Raw genomic sequence first — 21,651 nt, 5'->3', positions numbered from 1 at the left:
ATTGAGTAAGTTTAAGGTGTACAATGTGATGATTTGATAGATGTATATATTGCAAAATGTTTACCACGATAAGGTTAGTTAACACATCCTTCACCTCACATGGTTACCATTTTGTTGTTGTTGTTATAGTGAGAACATTTAAGATTTACTCCCATAGCAACTTTCATGTATACAGTACAGTATTGTTAACTATGGTTACCATGCTGAACATTAGATCCTCAGAATTTGTTCCTCCTATAACTGGAAGTTTGTACCCTTTGACCAGAGTCTCCTCATTTCCCTCACCCCCTCAGCACCTGGCAATCACTGTTCTACTCTGTGCTCCTAAGAGGTCAGCTTTTTTAGAGTCCACGTATAAGTGAGATCATACAGTATTTGTCTTTCTCCGGCTTATTTCACTTAGCATAATGCCCTCAAGGTCCATCCATGTTGTTACAAATGGGAGGATTTCCTTCTTTTTTATGGCCGAATAATATTCCCTTGTGTCTATATACCACCTTGTTTTTATCCATTCATCCATTGACGGACACTTAGGCTATTTCCATGTCTTGGCTACTGAGAATAATTCTGCAGTGAACGTGGGAGAGCAGATGTCTCTTCAAGATAGTGATTTCATTTCCTTTGGGTATATATCCAGAAGTGAGATTCCTGCATCATATGGTAGTTCTATTTTTAATTTTTTGAGGAATTTCCTTACTGTTTTCCATAGTGGCTGCACCAATTTACATTCCCACCAACAGTGCCCAAGGGTTCCTTTTTTCCACATCCTTGCCAGCATTTATCATCTCTTCTCCTTTTGATGACGGCCATTCTAACAGGTGTGAGGTGATAGCTCATTGTTGGTTTTGATATATATTTCCCTGATGGTTAGTGATGATGAGCACTTTTTCAGGTACTTGTTGGCCATCTGTATGTCTTCTTTGGAAAGTGTCTTTTCAGGTCCTTTGTCCGCTCTTTAATTAGGCTATTTGTGTTTTTACTATTGAGTTGTATGAGTTCCTTATATACTTTGAATATTAACCCCTTATCAGATATAGGACTGCAAATATTTTCTCTCATTCCGTAGGCTGCCTTTTCATTTTCTTGTTTCTGTTGCTGTGCAGAAGCTTTTTAGTTGGATGTAGTCCCACTTGTTGATTTTTGCTTTTGTTGCTTGTGTTTTTGGTGTCATATCCAAAAAATCATTGCCAACACCCACGTCAAGGAGTTTTTTCCCTTTATTTTCTTCCGGGAGTTTTATCATTTCAGATCTCACATTTACGTCCGTAATCCATTTCCAGTTAGTTTTTGTGAATGGTGTAAGATAGGGGTCCAGTTTCATTCTTTTGCATGTGGCTGTCCAGTTTTCCCAACACTATTGAAGAAACTGTCCTTTCTCCATTGAGTATTCTTAGCTCGCTTGTCGAATATTAATTGACTGGATTTGCGTGGATTTATTTCTGGGCTCTTAGTTCTGTTTTATTGATCTGTGTGTCTGTTTTTATGCCAGTACCATACAGTTTTGATTCCCCTGGCTTTGTAATATAGTCTAAAGCCAGGGTGTGTGATGCCTCTAGCTTCATTCTTTTTTAAGATTGCTTTTGTTGTCTGGGGTCTTTTGTGGATCCATACAAATTTTAGGATTTCTTTTTCTATTTCTGTGAAAAATGCCATTGGAATTCTGAGAGAGATTGCATGGAATCTATTAATGGCTTTAGAGAGCATAAACATTTTAACAATATTAATTCTTCCAGTCCACGAACATGGGGTATCTTTCCACTTCTTTGTGTCTTCTTCCATTTCTTTCATCAATGTCTTATAGTTTTCAATGTATAGACCTTTCACTTGGTTAAATTTCTTCGTTAGTATTTTATTGTTTCTCATGTTATTGTAAATGGGATTGTTTTCTGTATTTCTTTTTCAGATAGTTTATTGTTAGTGTATAGAAACAACTGATTTTTGTATGTTGATTTTATATCCTGAAACTTTACTGCATTCTTTTATGAGTCTATCAGTTTTTTGGTGGAGTCTTTAGGCTTTTCTGTATACAAGATCATGTCATGAGCAAACACAGTTTTACTTCTCCCTTTCTGATTTGGGTGCCTTTTTTTTTTCTTTTTCTTGCCTAATTGCTCTGACTTCCAGTACTATGTTGAGTGGGAGTGGCGAGAGTGGGCCCCCTTGTCTTCTTCCTGATCTTAGAGGAAAATCTTTCAACCTTCCACTGTTGAGAATGATATTAGCACTGGGCATGTCACGTATGGCCTTTGTTATGTTGAAGTATGTTCCATCTATATGCACTTTGTTAAGAGTTTTTATCTTGAAAGGATGCCGAATTTTGTCAGATGCTTTTTCTGCATCTATTGAGATGATCATATGATTTTTGTCTTTCATTCTGTTAATGTGCTGCATCACATTTATTGATTTGTGTATGTTAAACCAGCCTTGCATCCCAGGGATAAGTCCCGTTTGATCATGATATATGATCCCTTTAACGTGCTGTTGAATTTGGTTTGCTAGTATTTTTTTGAGAATTTTTTCGTCTATGTTCGTCAGTGGGATTGGCCTGTAGTATGCTTTTCTGGTAGTGTCTTCGTCTGGCTTTGGGGTCAGGGTAACACTGACTTCCTAAAATGAGTGTTCCCTCCTCTTCAGTGTTTTGGAAGAGTTTGAGAAGGATTGGAGTTAATTCTTCTTTAAATGTTTGGTAGGATTCATCTGTGAAGCCATCTGGTCCTGGGCTTTTCTTTGTTGGGAGGTTTTTGATTACTGATTCCATCTCCTTACTTGTTATTTGTATGTTCACATTTCCTTTTTCTTCATGATTCAGTCTGGGAAGGTTGTATGCCTCTATGGATTTATCCATTTCTTCTAAGGAGTTGGGGAAAGTTGTATGTCAGGGCGAGGAAATGTTTACCAGCCAAAGGCCAGCTTTGCAGGCAGGCCTTTCTAAGGATAGCAGTCTTGGCCTGCTATGTTAACTCTTTTCTGCACACCTGTTTAATCCTGTTAACATACGCAGGATCAAGGAAGTTCAACAGCAAACAAATGGGGGAGCAGGCATTCAGAGGCAGGCTGTCCCACCGCAAAGCTAGGTCTTTGACCACCCTGCCATCCTGCTTCCCATTTTCTGACTCTTCTTTCTGTTCCTCCTTCCTGTTTCCCTTTTTGTCCAAGGATATGCCTCCTTCCCCTAATCCATCCCCAGTAATAAATCTTCTGTCCTCTTACTTTGTGCAATGGAGACAGCAGTTTTGCATAGGGGCTCAGATTTCTCAAGAAATCCTTAGTCTTTTCCTTCTTAAACCAAAGAACTAAAGGAGACAGAGGAGTCCCTCTAATGTCTGAGGGTTCAGGTTCCAAGAAGCCCAGACTTGGAAACACGTGATTTCCTTAAAAGAAAAGCATTAGTCCTGTAAGCATGACCATCAAGTATTTAGGGTGAACCTATTTCTGGTACTTATCTAAATGTGATATGATAATATGTTGAACAGACATTTACTAATCACCTCTTTATTATGTGCCAAGTCCAATACTAAGCTTTGGAGGTGCAAAGATGAATAAGACCCAGACCCTGCCCTCAGGGAGCTGAGTCCAGTGAGAGCAAAGGAGATGGACAGGAAAACAAATAACTGTAATGCCTTCACATCTGTATTGCACGTCATAGACTCACGTGTCGTGGTGATCTGACCCTCACACCCCACTGTCCATTGTCAGGGAGGCCAGGTGGGTATCTCCATCTCCACTTCCCTGATGGAGAAACCAAAGCTTCCTAGAGAGGAAATGACTGTCCAAGGCCATAGGGCCAGTGTTGGGTGGGGCTGATGCTGGAAGCACAGCCTCCCCAGAACCAGCAGGGGGCGCCTCCGAGGCCTCTCTCTTCTGTTTTCTGCCTCCTGTTCTCTTCTGTGAAAGTTTTCATTCTCACTCTTGACTCCCTCTTAGGTATATATCCTTGCCCACAGAGCTATAACAGCTGGGACTACTCAGAACTGGATCCAGAGAGATTCCGGAGAGAAGAGTTAATGTTGCATAGAAGAACGCTGATAAAGGGTAAGGTGCCACTGAGGGACGTCCACCCCTTTGCCCTTGCCACACCAGCCACCATCCAGCTGGGGCAGGGAAGCACCTTCGTACTGACATCCTGAGGCCAGGTTCCCTCTCACGTGCCCCCAGGCCGGCCACCAAAGTGACTGGAATGCGAGTGCTTCAGGTCTGTAGTTAGAGTCAGCACAGCGTGGTCACTGGGATGTGGAGGTGGACTTTTGTCTTAAAGTATGAGATGCCAGTTCTGGGGTGTCTGCTAGGTGCCAGGCCCCGTGCTGGGCTCTTTATCGTTTTTATTCATGCTCAGAACAACTGGCTGAAGTACACACAAATCTGCTTCACAGGTGAGGAAACTAGAGTTCAGAGAAGCCGCTTGCCCAAGGCCAGCTTTATTTCGCTCAACAGACACGGAAAGAGCACTCTGTCCCTAGCACTGTGCTGAACCAATACTAGGAACATGGCACGGAGCCAAGTGCAGCCCTGCTGTGCAGTCTCCTGGGAAATGCAGGCAACACAGTCATGCAGTGCATTGGGTGCTGTGGTGGGGAATACGGAGTGCTGAGGCAGCACAGGGACGGGACCCCAGTCCAGCCCTGAGAGGGTCAGTAGGTGGCATTTAAGCTGAGGTTGGAAGGATGTGTGTTTTAGACAGGTGAGGGGAGGTCTGCTCTTCCAGGCAGAGGGAACAGCGTGTGAGAAGACTCAGAGGCACAGAGAGGAACAGAGAGGCATTCCTCATGGCAGCAGTGGGAGGACTGATGGGGAACCCACCTGGGGGTGGCTGAGCTAGGATTCAAACTCAGGACTACAAAATCAGAGAGACACACTCCTGGGTCATTCAGGTATTTTCTCCAGCTAGAGGATGTCTGCCCCTTTTATGGGTACCCCAGGGATGCAGCAAAACCTTGTCTCTAGTGACCAGTAGGATCCCAGGGCAGAAAACACCCAGCTAATCAAACCCCTTAACAACATCCAGGACCCTTTGGAGGTGGGGGGTAGGAGTGAGGAGATTATTTTTTTCTTAAATACGGAGAAAATAGTTCATATTGTCAAAGAATATGAGTCTGGCACATAGCTGTGACCTGATTAATAATAAAAATAATGCCAGTGCATGCTGACTTGTTCTCTGCACCAGCTGCTGTTTGTGTTTTGTTTCATCCCCCGCCCCGACTTTATGAGGGATCCTGTTATCCCCGTCACCCAGCAGGAGCTGAGGTGCAGAGAGGTTCATGTGCCCAAGGTCCCCCCGAGCTGGGGAGCTGGGCTTTTGCCCAGACAGGCTACTCAACTGCATGCTTTTGTCAGTCTCTGCCTCTCTGGCCAGTTAGTCCATGCTCCTCCCTCAGTCTGATGCCCTTAGGGAAAGTCAGGGCACTGCACGAAGGAGGGACCCGTAAGAGGCAGTGCTGTCTCAAGAGGTGAGCTTCCTGTGCCTGGAGGGGCCCTGGCCAAGCTGCTCGCACACTGCCTGAAAGCTTCCGTGTTGAGTGAAGAGCCCCCTAAAGACCCTCTCTCTGAAGGGTGGGAACCTGTGTAAACAAGGGCGGGGGAATTGTCCCCAAGACCATGCTCAGGTCCCGTAGTTGCCTAGCTGCGCTCACAGGACTCAGGCTGTGATTTACTACAGAGAAAGCACACGAAGCACAGTCCGTCGAGGGAACAAGGTGCGCGGGGCAAAGTCCAGACCAACCAGCCGCAGGTTCCCAAGAGCCTCTCCCGGTGGAGTCACTCAGAGCCCGCTCAGTCCTCCCGCAAGGTGTTGCCAACACTCGTGAGCTGTTGCCACCCGGGAAGCTCGTTAGAGACTCAGTGCCCGGGGTTCTCACTGGGACTCCGCACAGGCGCTCCCTGCCTGGCACGTGCCCAGACTCCAGGCTCCCAGAAGGAAGTCAGGTATTCAGCATAAACCATGTTGTTTGTACAGATGGTTCAGACACGGTGAGCCACTCTTACCAGTGAGTAGTAGGAACCTTCTCGAAAACCAAGTTCCCAGAGGCAGCCAAGGACCCACCTTGCAAGAGGGACTTTTCAAGTACAGCAATCAGGATTGCTGTTTTCACTTTTCTGCACAGTTGTGAAAATGGATATGAGGCCAGAAGGAAGATAGAATCTCACGGAAATCCAAGAGCCCTTCAAGCACAGTAGGTCAGGCCAGGAGGAGGCTGGAGCTGGGGAGGGTCCCAGATTCAAAGCAGCTCTAAGCATCTGGCAGCCAGCATTTGCAGATATGCCGTTTAGAAGTAGGAAGTCAAGAGGAGGATCAGGTCTGTGGAGAAAGGCCATAAGTTCAATTGTAGATGTGATGAATTTGAGGAGATGATGGAACGTCCAGGTGGAGATGTCCAAGATGACTCTGCGGATGTGGTTAGGGGAGAGGTCAGGGCTGGGGCTCTCGATTGAGAATTTGTTTAGATAGCTGTGCTCGTTCAAGTTATTTCTAGATGGGAATATCAAAGAAGGGGGAAGACAAGAGGCTTGGGGTCAGAGCCTTGGAACCCTACACGCAGGAGGCAGAAGAAAAGATTCGGAGAGGCAGGAGGAGCCCAGAGAAAACAGGGCCCTGGCAGCCAAGGTGGAGCTCCGCTGAGAGGGGTCCAGAGTGCAGCTGCTGTGCAGGAGCACAGAGCGAGGCTGAGCACGAAGCCCGGGAATCTTACAGTTAGTGATCTTTATCTATATAGCAGCTTTCTTGAGACATAATTCACATATAAAATTTACCCTTTTAAAGTGTCTAATTCAGTGGTTTTTAGTATATTCACAAAGTTGTGCAGCTGTGACCACTGTTTAATTTCAAAACATTCTTATCACCCCCCAAAGGAAACCCCCACTGGTGAACTTTGAGAGAGCTGTTTCCATGAGATTTCCGGGGAAGCGATGCAGAAGTGAAGACAGGGTGTGGCTCATTCTAAAGCCTTAGCCTGACAGAGAGAGAGGTGTGCTGGAGGAATGAGCAGGACTGGGGCTAGCAGAGCCACCCTCATTTCAACAAACACCCTCCCCCTTAGGGACCAGTAGAAAAGAGCAGACAGAGGATGGGCAGTGGAGGAGGGCAAGGTGGTTCAGGAGCCCCCCTCCCTTGAGGCCTCCTCTCTGGTTGGTTTCATGGATGGGGAAGCAGGCTGCTGGGTCTTTACCTCTCTGCCCCACTGTGGTTCCTGTGCTGTGGCAAAGACTTGTGGCTACTCAAATTGTGGTCCAAGGACCAGCAGCATCAGTGTCTCTCTAGATCAGCTAAATCAGATCCTGCACTTTACCGAGATGCCCCAGTGATCTCTAAGCACATTCCAGTTGGAGAAGCCCTGGTCCAGAGCCCAAGGGCAGAGAATGCGGGCAGCCCTTAGAGAAGAGTGTGGCTGCAGTTATGGGCTGGAAATGGTGATAGCCACCGCTTACTCAGAGCCGGGCACTTTTATATGCCACTTTTCTAAGCATTTACAGTTACTGACCCAATTAATGGATTTGCTTTCCCAGCAGTCGTCATGGACACACAGGAATTTCAGGGTGAAAAAAAATCTCACCTGTAAATTGTCTTTAAATTTAATGAATTTCAGTGAATACTAAATTTAGCACCTTATGAGGTGGATAGGTTACTTTTTTAAGCGTTCAGTCCAAAATTTATTCATCTCAGTTTTGCAGGGTTCTGAATTTTTTGTTTTTCTTTTGAAGCCGATACATTTTTTTCTGTGAGTTGAGTGCTTGCCCTGTGTACTCGGCTCCATATACATCATTTCCTTTAATTGGGCATCAGTCCTGCGGGGTAGTTGGTATTCACACCCTTTAATGGGATCAGAGAGGTTACTCAGCAGGTGGAATGACAGACAAGCTCTGGTTTGCCTGAGGCCGGTCCTCCTGCGATTGCTGTTGTCTCCAGGGAGGGGGCTGTCTCAAAGCTCCCCGTCTGTAATGTCACCCCCAAGACCAGAAGGAACCGAAGAACATTTTTTTCTCTTCCCTAGAAAGGGAACTTTCTCTCCTCGCTTCTAAGAGATGCTTCTCCCACAAGTCCGCCTGGAGCAGGAAAGCCCACTGCCCTCAGGTGAGTGGGGAGGTGCAGACCCCTACCCCTTGGAGCCCCATAAGCTTCAGTGACTTCCAGTGGGTGGCCCCACATCTCTGTCCTCCCTGCCCACCGTCTCAGGGAGGGGCCCTGTAGTGCCCCCATCTCCACGGATGAGTGGAGCACTAAGGGGCGGCCACAGACGTCCAGTGGCTGGGAGGAGGGAGGAGAGGAACCGATCTTTAAGAGCAGGCTGCAGCGCAAGGTGCCTTTGCATCTTTTTTCCACATTGGTCCTCATCGTGAGCCTGAACCTGGCCATCCTCCTGACACCTGGCTCTGCTCTGCCTGTCCATGTTCCCTTCTGCCCACTTCCCCCTGCCACTCCTCTCCCTGCCACTCCCTATGCCCCAGTTTGAGCTCCCCGATCCCTACTGCAGTGCGCTCCTGTCTCCCTCGGGCTCTTTGAACCCCTGCCATCTTTTCAAAATGCAGATCTAATGATGTCATCTCATCACCCCCCGGCCCTGCCCTACACCCCCCCCCCCAAACACCCTCTTCCCAGCCCAAATGAAAAACACCCTCCAAGCCTCGGAAGGCTTCCTCTTGCCTTGGGGTAGACTGCCAGGTCTAGCCAGCCCCGTCTCCATCCTCCCGGGCTCTTGGAGCTCCTGCTGCAGGCCTTCTTTCAGTTCCTTGCAGATAGCACACTCCCTACCAATACCTGCCCTCTGTGCCTGCCCGTCCTCTCGTCCCAGGTAAACTCGCTCCACCACTGCCATCATCATTGTCAGCATCATCTCTCATTGGTAGCATGAACCCAGCCAAATGCTACCCATCAAGGCCTATTTTTTCCGGAGAGCTGGAAAAAATAATTGTCCAGACAAACTATGAATGAGGCCTTTCAATGCCTGTTTTTGTAAATAAAGCTTTACTGGCACACAGCCACGGTCACGGGTTGACTCCTGTCTTCGACCGTCTTGCAACAGCAGAGTTGAGTGGTTGTTATAGAGACTTCATGGCCTGCAAAGCTGAAAGTGTTGACTCTCTGGCTCTTTGCAGAAGTTTCCGCCCCTGGCTTGGGGGACACATACTCGTCCTTCCATCTCAGCGGAGGCCCTGGTCCTCAGGGTCGGCTCTCTTGACCCTGGTCTGGACTGGGCCCCTTGTTATACGCGCTCATATCCCTCTCCTTTGGAGCGCTTGTGTAATCATCTGGTCGTTGCTCTGACCAGAGCGGTCTCCCCAGTAACCTTCGAGCCCTAGACCAGCATCCCCGTTTCTAATGCCATGCTTCCTTCTTAGCAGGTAGCGTAAGGGGCTTGGTCCATTGTTAGAACAGCCCTCTCCCTTTTTTTGGTGCAGAGTTGGGGTGTCTCCGCCCTGGAGCAGTCCCCAGAGGACAGTTTGGGGTAGGTGAAGGGTGTGCTGTTCTCTTCTAAAATGGGGCAAGAGCCACTGCCAATTCTCAGGACAGTCACTTTTAGAAAAATAGTCTGTGAGGAAATTCGAGGATCTGGAAATGGATGTTCTTAGCGCTGGCAGTCCCACATTTCCTTGGAAGGTCTTCTTGTCCCCAGGGGTTGGCAATCTATGGTTAGGAGCCTGGTCTCACGGGTTCAGATTCTAGCTGTGCAGCCTTTGGCGAGTTACTTCACTCCCATTGGACTTGGTTTCTACAAGTGTGAAATGAGCACAGTACCAATGGAGCCTTCTGCCTGGCATCCTGAAGATCGCAGTGCACACGGCTGTGTGGCTGGGCTCCTGTCAGTCCACGGCCACATCCCTGCAGGGCCCTCCAGGGATGTCGCCTCGAGGAATTAGAAGCAGTGAACAGGAAGGCCCTCACCTTCCTGCCCTGAGACAGCCTGCCCCGGTCTGTACCCTCCCCTTCTGCTGACGCCCTGTACCTGTGCAGGAAGGGCCCTGCCCCCCACTTGTACTCTGACACTTGCCGCCTCGGCTTCCACTCCTGCACTTGGTGGCTCTCTTTCTTGTGTCATCATTTCCTCCTGCTCTGTTGGATCGCTTCCATCATTGAACGGTCCTACTCTGGTGTCCCTTGCCTTTACAGAGAAAACCTCCTTTGCCTCTGCATCCCCATTTCTGCTGATTTTCCCAGCAGAACCTCTTGAAAGACACATCTGCACCACGGCTCTTTTCCTCAGCCGCTCCCGTGGGATCCCGCCCCCAGCAAGGCTCCATAGCTGCCCTTGCCGATATCACCAGGACCCTGGTCTGTGCCCTGCTTTAGTCTGTTTCATATGGTTGGCTGCTCCCACCTTCTTGAAACACTTTTTTATCTTGGCTTCTTTACTTCCAGACTTTTCTAAGTGTCTTTCTTCCTGGCTGGCTGCTCCTTCTCCGTCTTCCTTGCTGGCTCCCTGTCCTGTCAGTCAGCTCTGTCCTGGCCCCCTTGTCCCCTCTATCTACATATTCTCCCCAGGTGGTCTCATCTGGTTTGGTGGCTTTAAATACCACCTATATGCCAGTGACACCAGATCTCCCTCCCCACCCTGGCCTCACTCAGAACGCACACTGATCTATCCAGCTGCCCTCTCGGCCTCCCCTCGACTTAGGAAGGGGTGAGGAGAGCACTGATCCCCAGCCCCTGGCGTCAGCTCTCTGTCTGGGCTCCTTTCCTTAACTCTTAGCCCCATCCTGGTCTGCACACAGCCACCAGAGTGACCTTTAACAGACAGACCCCAGGTGAGGTTGTTCCCTGCTTAGAGCCTCCAACAGCTTCTCTGGTGCACTTCGAATAAAACCCAGACTCCTTAGCCCGGCTTGAATTGCCCTGCAGAATCCAGTCACCACCTCTCTCTCCAGCCTCCTCCCACCATGCCCCCCTCAGCACCGGACATCAGCCCGCTGGACTCCTCTTGCCTCCGGGACACTCCAGGCCTGTGCCCGTTGGGCCTTTGCACTGACTGTCAACTTTGCCTGGAACATGTTCCCCTCAGAGTTCCTGAAGGAGTGGTGGTTCCTTCTTGTCCTCCAGATTCCAGTTTCACGGTCACTGCCTTAGCGAGGCCATCCACGATGCCCCAGCTACTCTGTCACCGCATTGCCTATTTTAATTGCCTGGATCGTGCTGATCACGCTCTGCTGTTCTTCCTGTGGGATTTATGTGTTGCATAGTGTCTGTCTCCCTTGTTAGAGTGTAAACTCCATGAGCACAGGCATTTTTTTCTCTACCGCCGTTCTGTGTCCAGCTCCTAGAACAGACACTCAACAAATGGTCCCTGACTCCATGAATGAGGCCCTCTCTGTGAGCTCTTGGCCCTGTGCTTAGCACGTGAAGGTGCTCCCTAAACGGCGGCCCCCGAGAGCACAGACAGAACAGGCACTGCGGAGGGAGAGCTGTCACTCAGAGGCCAAAACCAAAATATTAGTCAATGTTTCTGCACTGCCTGTCACAACTGTGTAAAACAAATGCATTTTCTTTGTGCTGAAACACATGAAGTCTTCTGACAGTTATTTCAGAAAGCCAGCTAAGAGATTCAGTTTTCTGCCCCAGAAATAGAAATAATCAAAAGCTTTCCAACCTTGAAAGCAGCTGAAGTTTTACTGGGCAAGCCAGGCCGGAGGGAGGAACAGAATTCTGCGGTGGGGACAGAGCCGCACTCTTGTTTTCAGTAGACACACTTTCCCATCTGCTCAAGGGAACAGTTGGCCGGATTCAAAATGTGCTTTCCGATGGCAACAGTCTGTCTGAGTCCACGGCTCAGGGCCCCGAGTTGCAGTTTCTTTAAGTCTCTGACGTGTGGTCTGCCCTTCTCTTGCTGAGTGTTGGGGATTTACACAGAGGGAGTGACAAAGCATCTAACTGTATATCTGGCTTCTGCTGTGAGGCTCAGCTCTACATAAGGGCTCCCACCTGTTAGAGACTGGGTTGCGCATTCATTTAATAATTAGAGAGGATAGTTAAGGCCTTCATAAGGAGGAATCATCACCAGAGTTCTTAGCTGCAAACAATGGAATCTGCTCCGGCTACTTTAAGCAGGAAGGAATGTATTAAAGGAGGTTAGTGGTGCACAGCTCCCCAGGAAGGGCCAATGCGTTAGTTTCAGAGGCTGTGCCACCAAGAATGATGCCCAAACCATACCACCCCTGCAAAGGGACACTCCTGTGGACCAGAGTTCCTGGGGACTGGATGCTCAAAGCTCTGCTCTACTTTCCTTGAAAAACCAGGTGCTCCTGTCAACAGTCTCCAAAAACTGGAGTGTGCATGGCACTCATTGCTCATTTCCGTCTTCAAGTCTCAGGCAGGTGCAGTGCATCTGAAGGGGAAAGCCTAGGTGACATGTCTGCACCTCAGCCACAAAAGCAGCTGGGAGAGCAGCTTAAGTCTTTCCCCTCGGGGCATGGGTCTCGTGTATGTGGAGAAGGAATGGCACACGTGTGGCAAGTAGCATTCCCAGAAAGTGCCATTTGAGATGAAAACCAAAGGATGAGATTCATGGGCTCATGCCCATACCTGCTAATCCCAGATCTGCAAAGCCCACTGCCATGCCAGACATTTCTGGGCATCCCCAGATTGAATCTCACATTGGCTCAAAACCAATGTGGGAACGCTGCCCATCTGGCCCATCACAGGTAAGCCCTCAGTGTGCGGAATCTGAGCAACAGGCGACCACGTCGGGGAGAACGGTTCCAGCTCCTTTGTGCCATGGTGGGGAGGGGGGCCCAGAGCAGTCTTAGCTTAGCCCATCGCAGTTGTAGTCACCTTGCCTCACACACTCGGGGTCATTGCCGGTCACAACATGAGAGAATGGTCACAACGTGGGAACAGACTTGGAGAGCCCACTGTGTGCAGATTTTCTTTGCATATATCCTTGCTAATCCTTCCAACACCCCTGCTAGGTAGGTAATCATTCTCTTTACTTGACAAAGGAAGAAGTAGATTCAGAGAGGTGAATAACTTGTCCCAGGCCACACAGCTGACTTCAGCTGACATCAGGGCACCGTCAGTCTGAGCTCTTTCTGCAACATCATACTTCCTATACAACAAATAAGAGGGCCTACGAACTTAAACCCAAGCCAGTCTCCTGGCATTTATTCTCTGCCGTACTACACATCTCTCTGGGGCCAGTTAAGAATGAGCCGGACGCTTCATTGAGCCCTGGGAGTGTTTTCTCTCTAACAAATCCCAGTAACCGTTTTGGCTGTAAAAATCAGTAGCTGTTGGACACCAGCTGCATGGTATGAGGCAAGTCCTTTCAGCTTTCTTCTTCCCATTCGAATCACATATTTATGTAAAAGCGAAGTGGTTGTTGAGGCTGGTGGACTGCTTGTCTGCCACTTGGTGGGCCATCTGTTAAACATTGCTAAACTCCTACTCGTCCTTCAAGACAGAACAAAAGCGTCTTCTCTCCTTGGAAGCCCTCCAGCTCTCCCGGAGACAGAATCAAGCATTCTCTACTCCGCCTTCCCGTGATACTCTGCTCATACTGCTTGGCAGACTGTTAGTTGCTCCCCAATATCTGTTCCCTTCCTCTATAGAAAGAAAACCTCTGATTTTTACCTGGGCGTGTACATGGCCAGAATAAGGATTACATTGCCTAGCCGCCCCCTACATCTCTGTGGAACCATATGATTAAGACCCAGTTAATGAGATATAAGTGGCTGTGCCATGTGTCGGTTTCTGGGAGCCTTCCTTAAAAAAAATAGTTCATGCGAATCCTTTGCCTCTTTGCCCTTTTCTGCCTGGAATGTAAATGTGATGACTCGCGCTCTAGCTGCCATCTTGGACCCTAAGAACAAGAGTCCTCTTTCAGGAAAGGTGGAAGCAATAGCTGGAAGAAGTCAGAGTCCCTGAGGACATAAATGCTGTGTAAACCCTGGCTTGCCTACCCTCAGACTGTTACGTGGGAGAGAAATTTCTACCTAGTTTGAGCCACTGTTGTCTTGAGTCTCTGTCACTCACATACAAACCTAATCTTAACTTATATTACCTCTCTAATAAAAATGTGATGCTTTCCTCATCTTACTGTATTGTCTACTTACTAGTGTCTCCCCTGCTAGACTGGGAGCTCCTCTGGGCGGGGACTAGGTGTCAGGGTCTGCCCAGTGGCAGCCACATTGTAGTTGCTCAATGAAATGTTTACTGAAGGAGATGCGGGAGTGAGTGCATCCACAATGGTAGCAGTGTTGCTGGAACGCTTACCATGAGCAGCCACTCATGCACTTCGCGTGCATTAGCTGACTTAATCCTCATAAGAAGCCTGTGAGGAAGCCAAAGCGACCGAGAGGTCGGAGGTCACCAGCTGTCGAGTGACAGGGCTGGGCCTGGAACCCCGGGCTGCCTCAGTCCCCAGCCCGCTTCTCTCCCCCGCTCTCCAGGGATGGAGGGCTGTGTTGTCACGCACCTAAGGGTCTCCTGCATGTTCCTTTGCTAAGAACAATGAGAAACATCTAGGAAATTGCAGTATACTGTATACTTTTTGTATTCCTCTCACTACCAGTTTGACTAAATTTGTTCTTTTTTTTTCTCCCCTGCAGTCTACTAATGTAAGTTCAACCAGGAAGAATTCAGAGGCTAGCTCCCGAAAACAGAATACCACAAAAGGTACGTTAACTACCTGCAAGAGAAATGTAGGCTTTTGACTTAGTTATTATCTCTAAAACCCTAGTTTCCTGGGTTTGTTTGAACATAATTTGCCAGCCTACTTTACACTTGTGGTTCTAGCCTGGGCCTTGGCACCAAGTAATATCTTACGAGAGGACGTAATTGTCCTTCCAGTTCAGCAAGCACTGATTAAGTTCTGCTTTTGAAATGATGAGTTCAGCACAGGGCTGACATGTGTGGGGAAGAGATGGTTGGCAATGGAAGAAAATAAATCTAAGACATGGTTGCTGCTCTTCTCCCCCATCAGAAACCAGCATTTATTGAGGTAGAAACTGATTTGTGCCCAGGTGTTAATTCATAAAGGTGACTGAAGGACTACACGGAGAGGCCAATGCCATTGAAAGAAACGTTTGTAACTCACAGTTCTAGAAATGAGGGGCACAGCTCACCACAGAGGGCCGCAGGTGGAAGCACCAGTGTCAGTCAGCAGGGACACAGGCCATAGCCTTTATTGGGATTTCCTTGGGAAAGGCTAGGCATGACAGGGTAAACAGTTTAGGATTGGCTAGTTTGAGTAATTCTGGCAGGGTTTGGGGTATGGGGGCTGCCCCTGGTTGTCTGGCACCTGGCCCTGGGGTGATTTAGGTTGGGGCAAATATTGCCTTGATGTGTGAGAGTTAGGTAAAGGAGGTGGTTCAAAGTGTGGGCTCCGGATCACAGGGGAGATGTAAGCAACTCTGGCCATTAGTTTGGCCCTGTAATTAATAAATGCCAGACAGACAAATTCAGAACCTGAGAAAACACTGTTAGAAGAGGAAGGCTTAAGTTTCATTCTAGACAATTTTGCACATCATCGTTATTCCAAAAACTGAAACCATTCTTTTTCTTGATGGAGAAATGGAGGCTCAGAGAAGTTAGTATGTGAATTATATCTCACTAAAGTTGTTATTAAAAAAAAAAAACTAGGGGCCGGCCCAGTGGCATAGTGGTTAAGTTTACAAACTCTGCCTCGGCGGCCTGGGGTTCGCAGGTTCGGATCCTGGGTGCAGACCTCAAGCCACTCTGTGGTGGCCTCCCACATAAAATAGAGGAAGATTGGCACAGATGTTAGCTCAGTAACAATCTTCTTCAAACAAAAAGAGGAAGATTAGCAACAGATGTTAGCTCAGGGCCAATTTTCCTCACAAAAAACCCCTCATTGAGAAGTATAGCCAGGATTCCAAAAAGAGGCAAATATTTGTAGGAGACTTTGCAAGTCCCCAGAATACACGTATCTATTCAATTCATGAAGACCCTTGAATCAAAGAGGAAGTACCAAGGGAAATTAGAAAATATTTTGAACTGAATGAAAATGAGACTTTTTTTCTAATACGAGCATTTAATGCTATAGATTTCCCTCTGAACACTGAGGTTCCCACAAATGTTTTAGATACAGTCTTTTTATTCAGTTTGGGTTGTTTCCACTTTGTAGCTCTTCTGAATAAATGCTGCTCTGAACATTCAAGTTATTGTGTAGACTTATGTTTTCATTTCTCTTGGTGTGTGTGTACCTGAGGGGGGAATTGCTGGGTGAAACATTTAACATTTTGAGGAACTGTCAAACTGTATTTCAAAGTGATCATCATGTATATTTTAAAGAATGTGGGAGGAGGAAATAGTCTATTTACTATATATAGCCAGATATTTACACTTTCTGTTGCTTTTCTTTCCTTCCTGAAGTTTCAAGTTTCCCTTGGAATCATTTTCCTTCCACCTAAAGAAAACACATTGCCTTTAGCATTTCATTTAAAATAGGCCTTCTGGCCCTGAATTCTCTTAGTTTTCTTTCATCTCAGAATATCTTTATTTCACCTCCATTCTTGAAGGATTTTTTTTTGGAAGAAAAACCTGGGTTGACAGTTCTTTTCTTTCAGCACTTTCAAGTATTGTTCCACAGCCTCCTGGCCGCGGTGCTCTGATGAGAAGCCCACAGTCCTGTGTGAACTGCGTTTCCCTCTGGCGGCCCTCCAGATGTTTTCTTTGTCTCTCAACTGGTTGAGTATGATGTCTATGAACGTGGGTTTCTTTGGATTTAACTTGTTTGGGGTTTGCATGGCTTATTGAATCTGTAAGTTTATGTCTTTTGCCAGATTTGGGGAGTTTCCAAACACTAGTTTTTCGGATAATTTTTTTGAATCACACTCTTTCTCCTTTCTTTTTGGGACTTTGCTGACACAAATATACTTGCTGATATTGTCCCATAGATGCCTGAGGCTCTGTCCATTTTTTTCCAGTCTTTTTTGACTACATTATTCAGATTGTGTGGTATAATAAAAATATAGATTTGGTGGGGCTGGCCCCGTGGCCGAGTGGTTAAGTTCGCGCGCTCCGCTGCAGGCGGCCCAGTGTTTCGTTAGTTCGAATCCTGGGCGCGGACATGGCACTGCTCGTCAGACCACGCTGAGGCAGCGTCCCACATGCCACAACTAGAAGAACCCACAACGAAGAATACACAACTATGTACCGGGGGGCTTTGGGGAGAAAAAGGAAAAAATAAAAAAAATCTTAAAAAAAAAAATATATATATAGATTTGTTCTTTGTCCCAAGTTCCTGGAAGAGCTCCTTAAACCCTCAGAATTTCCCAAGTGGTAGGTGTGTCTTTTGTTATTCATAATGAGCATCTTTCAACCACACCTGAGTATATGCTAAAAAGGTGACTCAGGTTGGGACCCCAGATAGCTTCAGGATGGGGTCTAGTTACCAGAAAGACCAAACATAATTAGAGGGTGGGAACTTTCAGCCCCACCACCCCCCTCAACTTCCAGAGAGGAGAGGGGGACTGGGCATTGAGTTATAAAAACTCTTGAACAGTGTGATTTTGTTACTGTGCAAAATTGAGGTTCTTTGCCCGATCTGCATAAGCCAATTAACTATGGTGTCAGCCTTTGGGGAGAAATCAGCTTTTATTCTGTGAGATCCATCTGCAGGGAGATGGGGCGTGTGCCCTCAGATCCATCTCCCTGATTCAGGATTTGGGGTGAAATTTAAGAGGTTAGGGAGAACAGTGTGGCATGTGGAAACACTGGTGGGAGAGGTCTTGATTGGTGGGCTTCAAGCATTTATGGTGAGGTTTTAAACATTTATGATGAGGTTCTGAACATTTATGATGAGGTTCTAAACATTTATGATGGGGTTCTAGACATTTTGATGAGGTGGGGAAGGAATGTTAACACCGGATCTTCCTGAATGAGGGACTTGTTGCTTCTGATGAGAGTCTGACTTTCAAGTTCCAGTCGTGTCCTGGTCCTTGGGTTCCGTGGGCAGGAGGATCTTTAGTTCCAAGCTCATTTCAGGTCACAATTTCTTCTTTTGCACATGCCCTGGCTACATGACTTTGCAGATTTTCTGAAGGGCAATTCTTAATCACTCTGTTGATAAGAGATGGGGTCATTTGAACTGGGCCTGGAAGGCCTGCAGTTACGCAGTTACAATTTGGTAAACTTCCAGGTTGCTGAGCACACTGATGTGCTGTGAAGGCATTATGCCTGAAGAGAGCGTGGAAGCTCCGTGCCCCACCCCCCAAACCTTGCCCTATGCCCTTCCATTTGGTTGTTCCTGAGTTATAGCTTTTATAACAAATCTGTAATACTAAATGTAGCACTTTCCTGAGTTCTGTGAGTCATTCTAGTGAATTATCAACCTGAGGGTAGGTTGTAGAAACCCAAAAATTTGTAAGTGGCTGAATATCCTGGGCACCCCTTTTGAGACTGCTGCCTAAAGTGGGGTCAGTCTTGTCAACTGAGTCCTTTACCTTGTGGGCTCTGACACTAACTCCAGGTAGATTTGGAATTGAATTGAATTGTCAGATACCCAGTTTATTTCAGAGAATTGGAGAATTGGTGTGGAAAAACCACACATGTGGTGTCAGGAAACACCACACAAACTGGATAATTTATATTGATCTATCTTCAAGTTCATTGTCTCTTTCCTCTCTTATTTCAAGTCTGCTATTGATCCCATCCAGTGAATTTTTCACTTCAGTTGTATTTTTCAGTTGTAAAATTTCTATGTGGTTCCCTGTGATAGCTTCTGTTTCTCTACTGAGGCTTTCCTTTTTTTCATTTGTTTCAAAAGTTTTCACCCTTACTTCTTACAGCATTGTTATAATAGCTGCTTTAAAGTCATTGTCTGATTTTAGCATCTGAGTCATTTCAGGGTTGGCAACATTGATTGTCTTTTTCCCTTGAGAATGTATCAAACTTTCCTGGTTCTTTGTATCTTGAGTAATTTTGGATTGTATTCTGGACATTTTGAATATTATGAGACTTTGAGTCTTGTTTAAACATATGAAGAAGGTTGAAGTATTCTGTTTTGTTTTAGGAGGTAGTTCACCCAGTTAGGTTCAGGTTACAAGTTCTGACCTGTTTTCTGTAGATTGTGGTTTCAATGTCAGTTCAGTTTTCAAAACTTTTGTAATGCTTTTTGGATCTGTCCTAGTGTATGCCACCCAAGCACCACATTTGACACCTGAGCGGTGATCTACCTTGCAGTCCAGTTCTCAAAGCCTTTGGTATGCCATTTAGGGTCAGATACACATATATATGTGCAGCTCAGGGTGAGTGTGGGCATCCATATACAATTTTATGCGATTCCTTTCTTGATCGCTCTCCTTTCTGCAATATTCCCCACACTCTGGCTACAAAGGTACTCCTTCCTGGTCTTCTGCTAGAAAGTGGAGACTTCAGTCTCTCCACTCTTCCACATACTTCTTGTGACTGAATCTGCTTCCCTGGCCACCAGGGAGGAGGACAGAGAGAGAAACAAAGCAAGAGCTTCCTTCTGCACTCTTTGGACCACGGCTCCACGGTCCAAGAGAAGGGTTCCCCTCCCTCCAGGTTTTAGGTGCCTGTGCAGCTGCCACTTCTGCTGCTACCACTACCGTTACAGAGTTGCAGCTTCCGGATGCATGTGTGGAAGAGAAAACAACTCTCACTGTCCCTTGGGGGTTTCCCTTCCCACTCCTTGGACCACAAACAGATGGCTGCTATTGGATCTCATTCTGTGTTCAGCTGGTGCTCCGTTCTTGGATTCATGTTGTCTTGGAGCTGGGACATATAGAAGGAAAAAATAAATCCAGGAAACTGACTGCCATATGGTTTCTATTTTGAGTTCTGATCTTTTTCTCGAATTCACCTGCTAGCATCTACTTTTCAGAGTCCTCAGATAGCTACCCCATGTCTTATGTCCAGGGTTTTTAGTTCCATTCAGTGGGAGATAGGGTAGAGTGTGCTTACTCCATCTTAACCAGAACCAGAATCCCGATTGAGTTTTTTTGGTTCTCTTTTTTTTAACCCATTTTGTTCTAAATTTTTGGAAGTTATATGTCCTGTTTACATTCTTTATTGCAGGGATCCTCAAAAGGGGGCAGTTTTCTCCCCAAGGAACATTTAGCAATGTCTAGAGACATTTTTGGTTGTCAAAACTTGGGAAGAGGTTGCTATTGACACCTAGTGGGTAGATGTCATGGATACTGCTAGACATACTACAATGCACAAGACGTCTCCCACAACAGAGGGTCACCTGGCCCAAAATGTCAATAGCACTGAGACTGAGAAACCCTGCTTTATTGAATGCCTTTGAAATTCTATCATGCATATTTAGCTTCATCTAAAGTTAAATAATATCTTAACCCACTCCCTTTCCTGAACAAAACTCCCTTTCCTAATTTAACCCCAATCTCTTCCCTCTAGACTTAAATGCTATTTTGTCTAGTGTTTTTAGTTCTGTCTTATTTTAAAACCTAGCAAATTACATATTCTTCTTATTATTATAGATAATTTTTGTTTGGTCTTAAACTATCATTTTATTTGCCCACTTCTTGATGCTCAGACCATCTTTCTGGGTTCATTTCTTTCTTCCTGGAAAAAATAAATATTACATATATAAATAAAGATATATATATAAATAAATATTGTATGTTATATATAGAGAGAGAGAGAGAGAGAGTAACTTTAGCAGTTTCTTTATCACGGGGTTCTTGGTAAATTCACTGAGTTTTTGTTTTTCTATGAACATCTTTATTTCACCTTGTTTGAAGATGGTTTTGCTGGGTATGCAAGTTTACTACAATGCTCTGGTTTTATTCCACTGTCTTCTAGCTTCTGTTGTTACTGTTGAGAACTCTGCAATCATTCTGATTGTTATCCCTTTCTGGATGATCTGTGTTTCTCTCCGCCCATCTTTAAGATATTCTCTGTTAACATTCTCCTACAGAGAAGCCATAATTTTGTGCAAGAGTTGGGCCTTTATTCTCTTTTAATCACAACACCCTTCCTGATTCTGCTGAGCATTTTTAAAGCCTTCAGGACTCTCCTTCCTTATTCTGTGACCATGGTGTACTGTAGAAAATTCTATCATGGCACTTGAGTTAGTGTTACATTTATTATTTGCATGTATTTTTTTCTCACGAAGCCATGAGTTCCTTGAAGATGGTCTGCTTCCAGCACTTAGCACGGGCCCAGCACATAATAGCTGCTCAGTAAATGTTTGTTCGATGGATGGATAGACAGACAAAGAGATAAGTAAATGGACAAATGTATGGCCACAGGTGTAGATCTGGCTAAAATGCAAGTGAAATTGTATGAATTTATGAATTTACTGAGCTGCTTCCTCTAGCATCTCCCAATGATTTGAATACACCCAGGCATTTTCACGCTAATAGGAAGCTGAGATCTACCGTATGCTCTTTCTGTCTCATCACAGCTGACAATTTCCAATGATCATTTTTTTTTTCCTAATATTGCATTGACAGAGCCTTGTTCGCAGACTCTGGTCTTGAAGAAAGCTACACAACAAGTCAAGGGGATATCAGAAGCCAAACAATATCAGAAAATACTTCCTAAGCAGGTGAGCACATGAATGGAAATTTAATAGTAGAGATGATTTAAAAGGGGCTAGGAGATCTGGCTAGAAACCAGCCCTGTGAAGATGTTAGGGTAAGAATTGGGTATTTCTGATTGTAGACTCAGGTCTACGAGGGTCATCTCCTAAGGGTAATTCCTGGCTGAGATAGGCACAA

At 46.2% G+C, this 21,651-nt stretch overlaps 1 protein-coding gene across 2 annotated transcripts in view; it reads left to right on the top strand.

The window, feature by feature from the left end:
• FAM227A (family with sequence similarity 227 member A) overlaps positions 1 to 21,651 on the top strand; it is an 83,079-nt gene that overhangs the window by 28,120 nt on the left and 33,308 nt on the right. For both annotated transcript variants that reach the window (XM_070599178.1, XM_070599176.1), the window contains 4 exons: positions 3,925 to 4,032; positions 7,983 to 8,062; positions 14,527 to 14,593; positions 21,385 to 21,479. In XM_070599178.1, the coding sequence (XP_070455279.1) occupies positions 3,925 to 4,032; positions 7,983 to 8,062; positions 14,527 to 14,593; positions 21,385 to 21,479 (350 nt within the window). The remainder of the gene's footprint in view (positions 1 to 3,924; positions 4,033 to 7,982; positions 8,063 to 14,526; positions 14,594 to 21,384; positions 21,480 to 21,651) is intronic.

Source organism: Equus przewalskii, chromosome 29 (genome assembly GCF_037783145.1).
Source record: "Equus przewalskii isolate Varuska chromosome 29, EquPr2, whole genome shotgun sequence".
Classification (NCBI taxonomy): Eukaryota; Metazoa; Chordata; class Mammalia; order Perissodactyla; family Equidae; genus Equus; species Equus przewalskii.
Note: the sequence above shows the minus strand (reverse complement) of the source record. Positions and strands in the feature narration are given on the sequence as shown.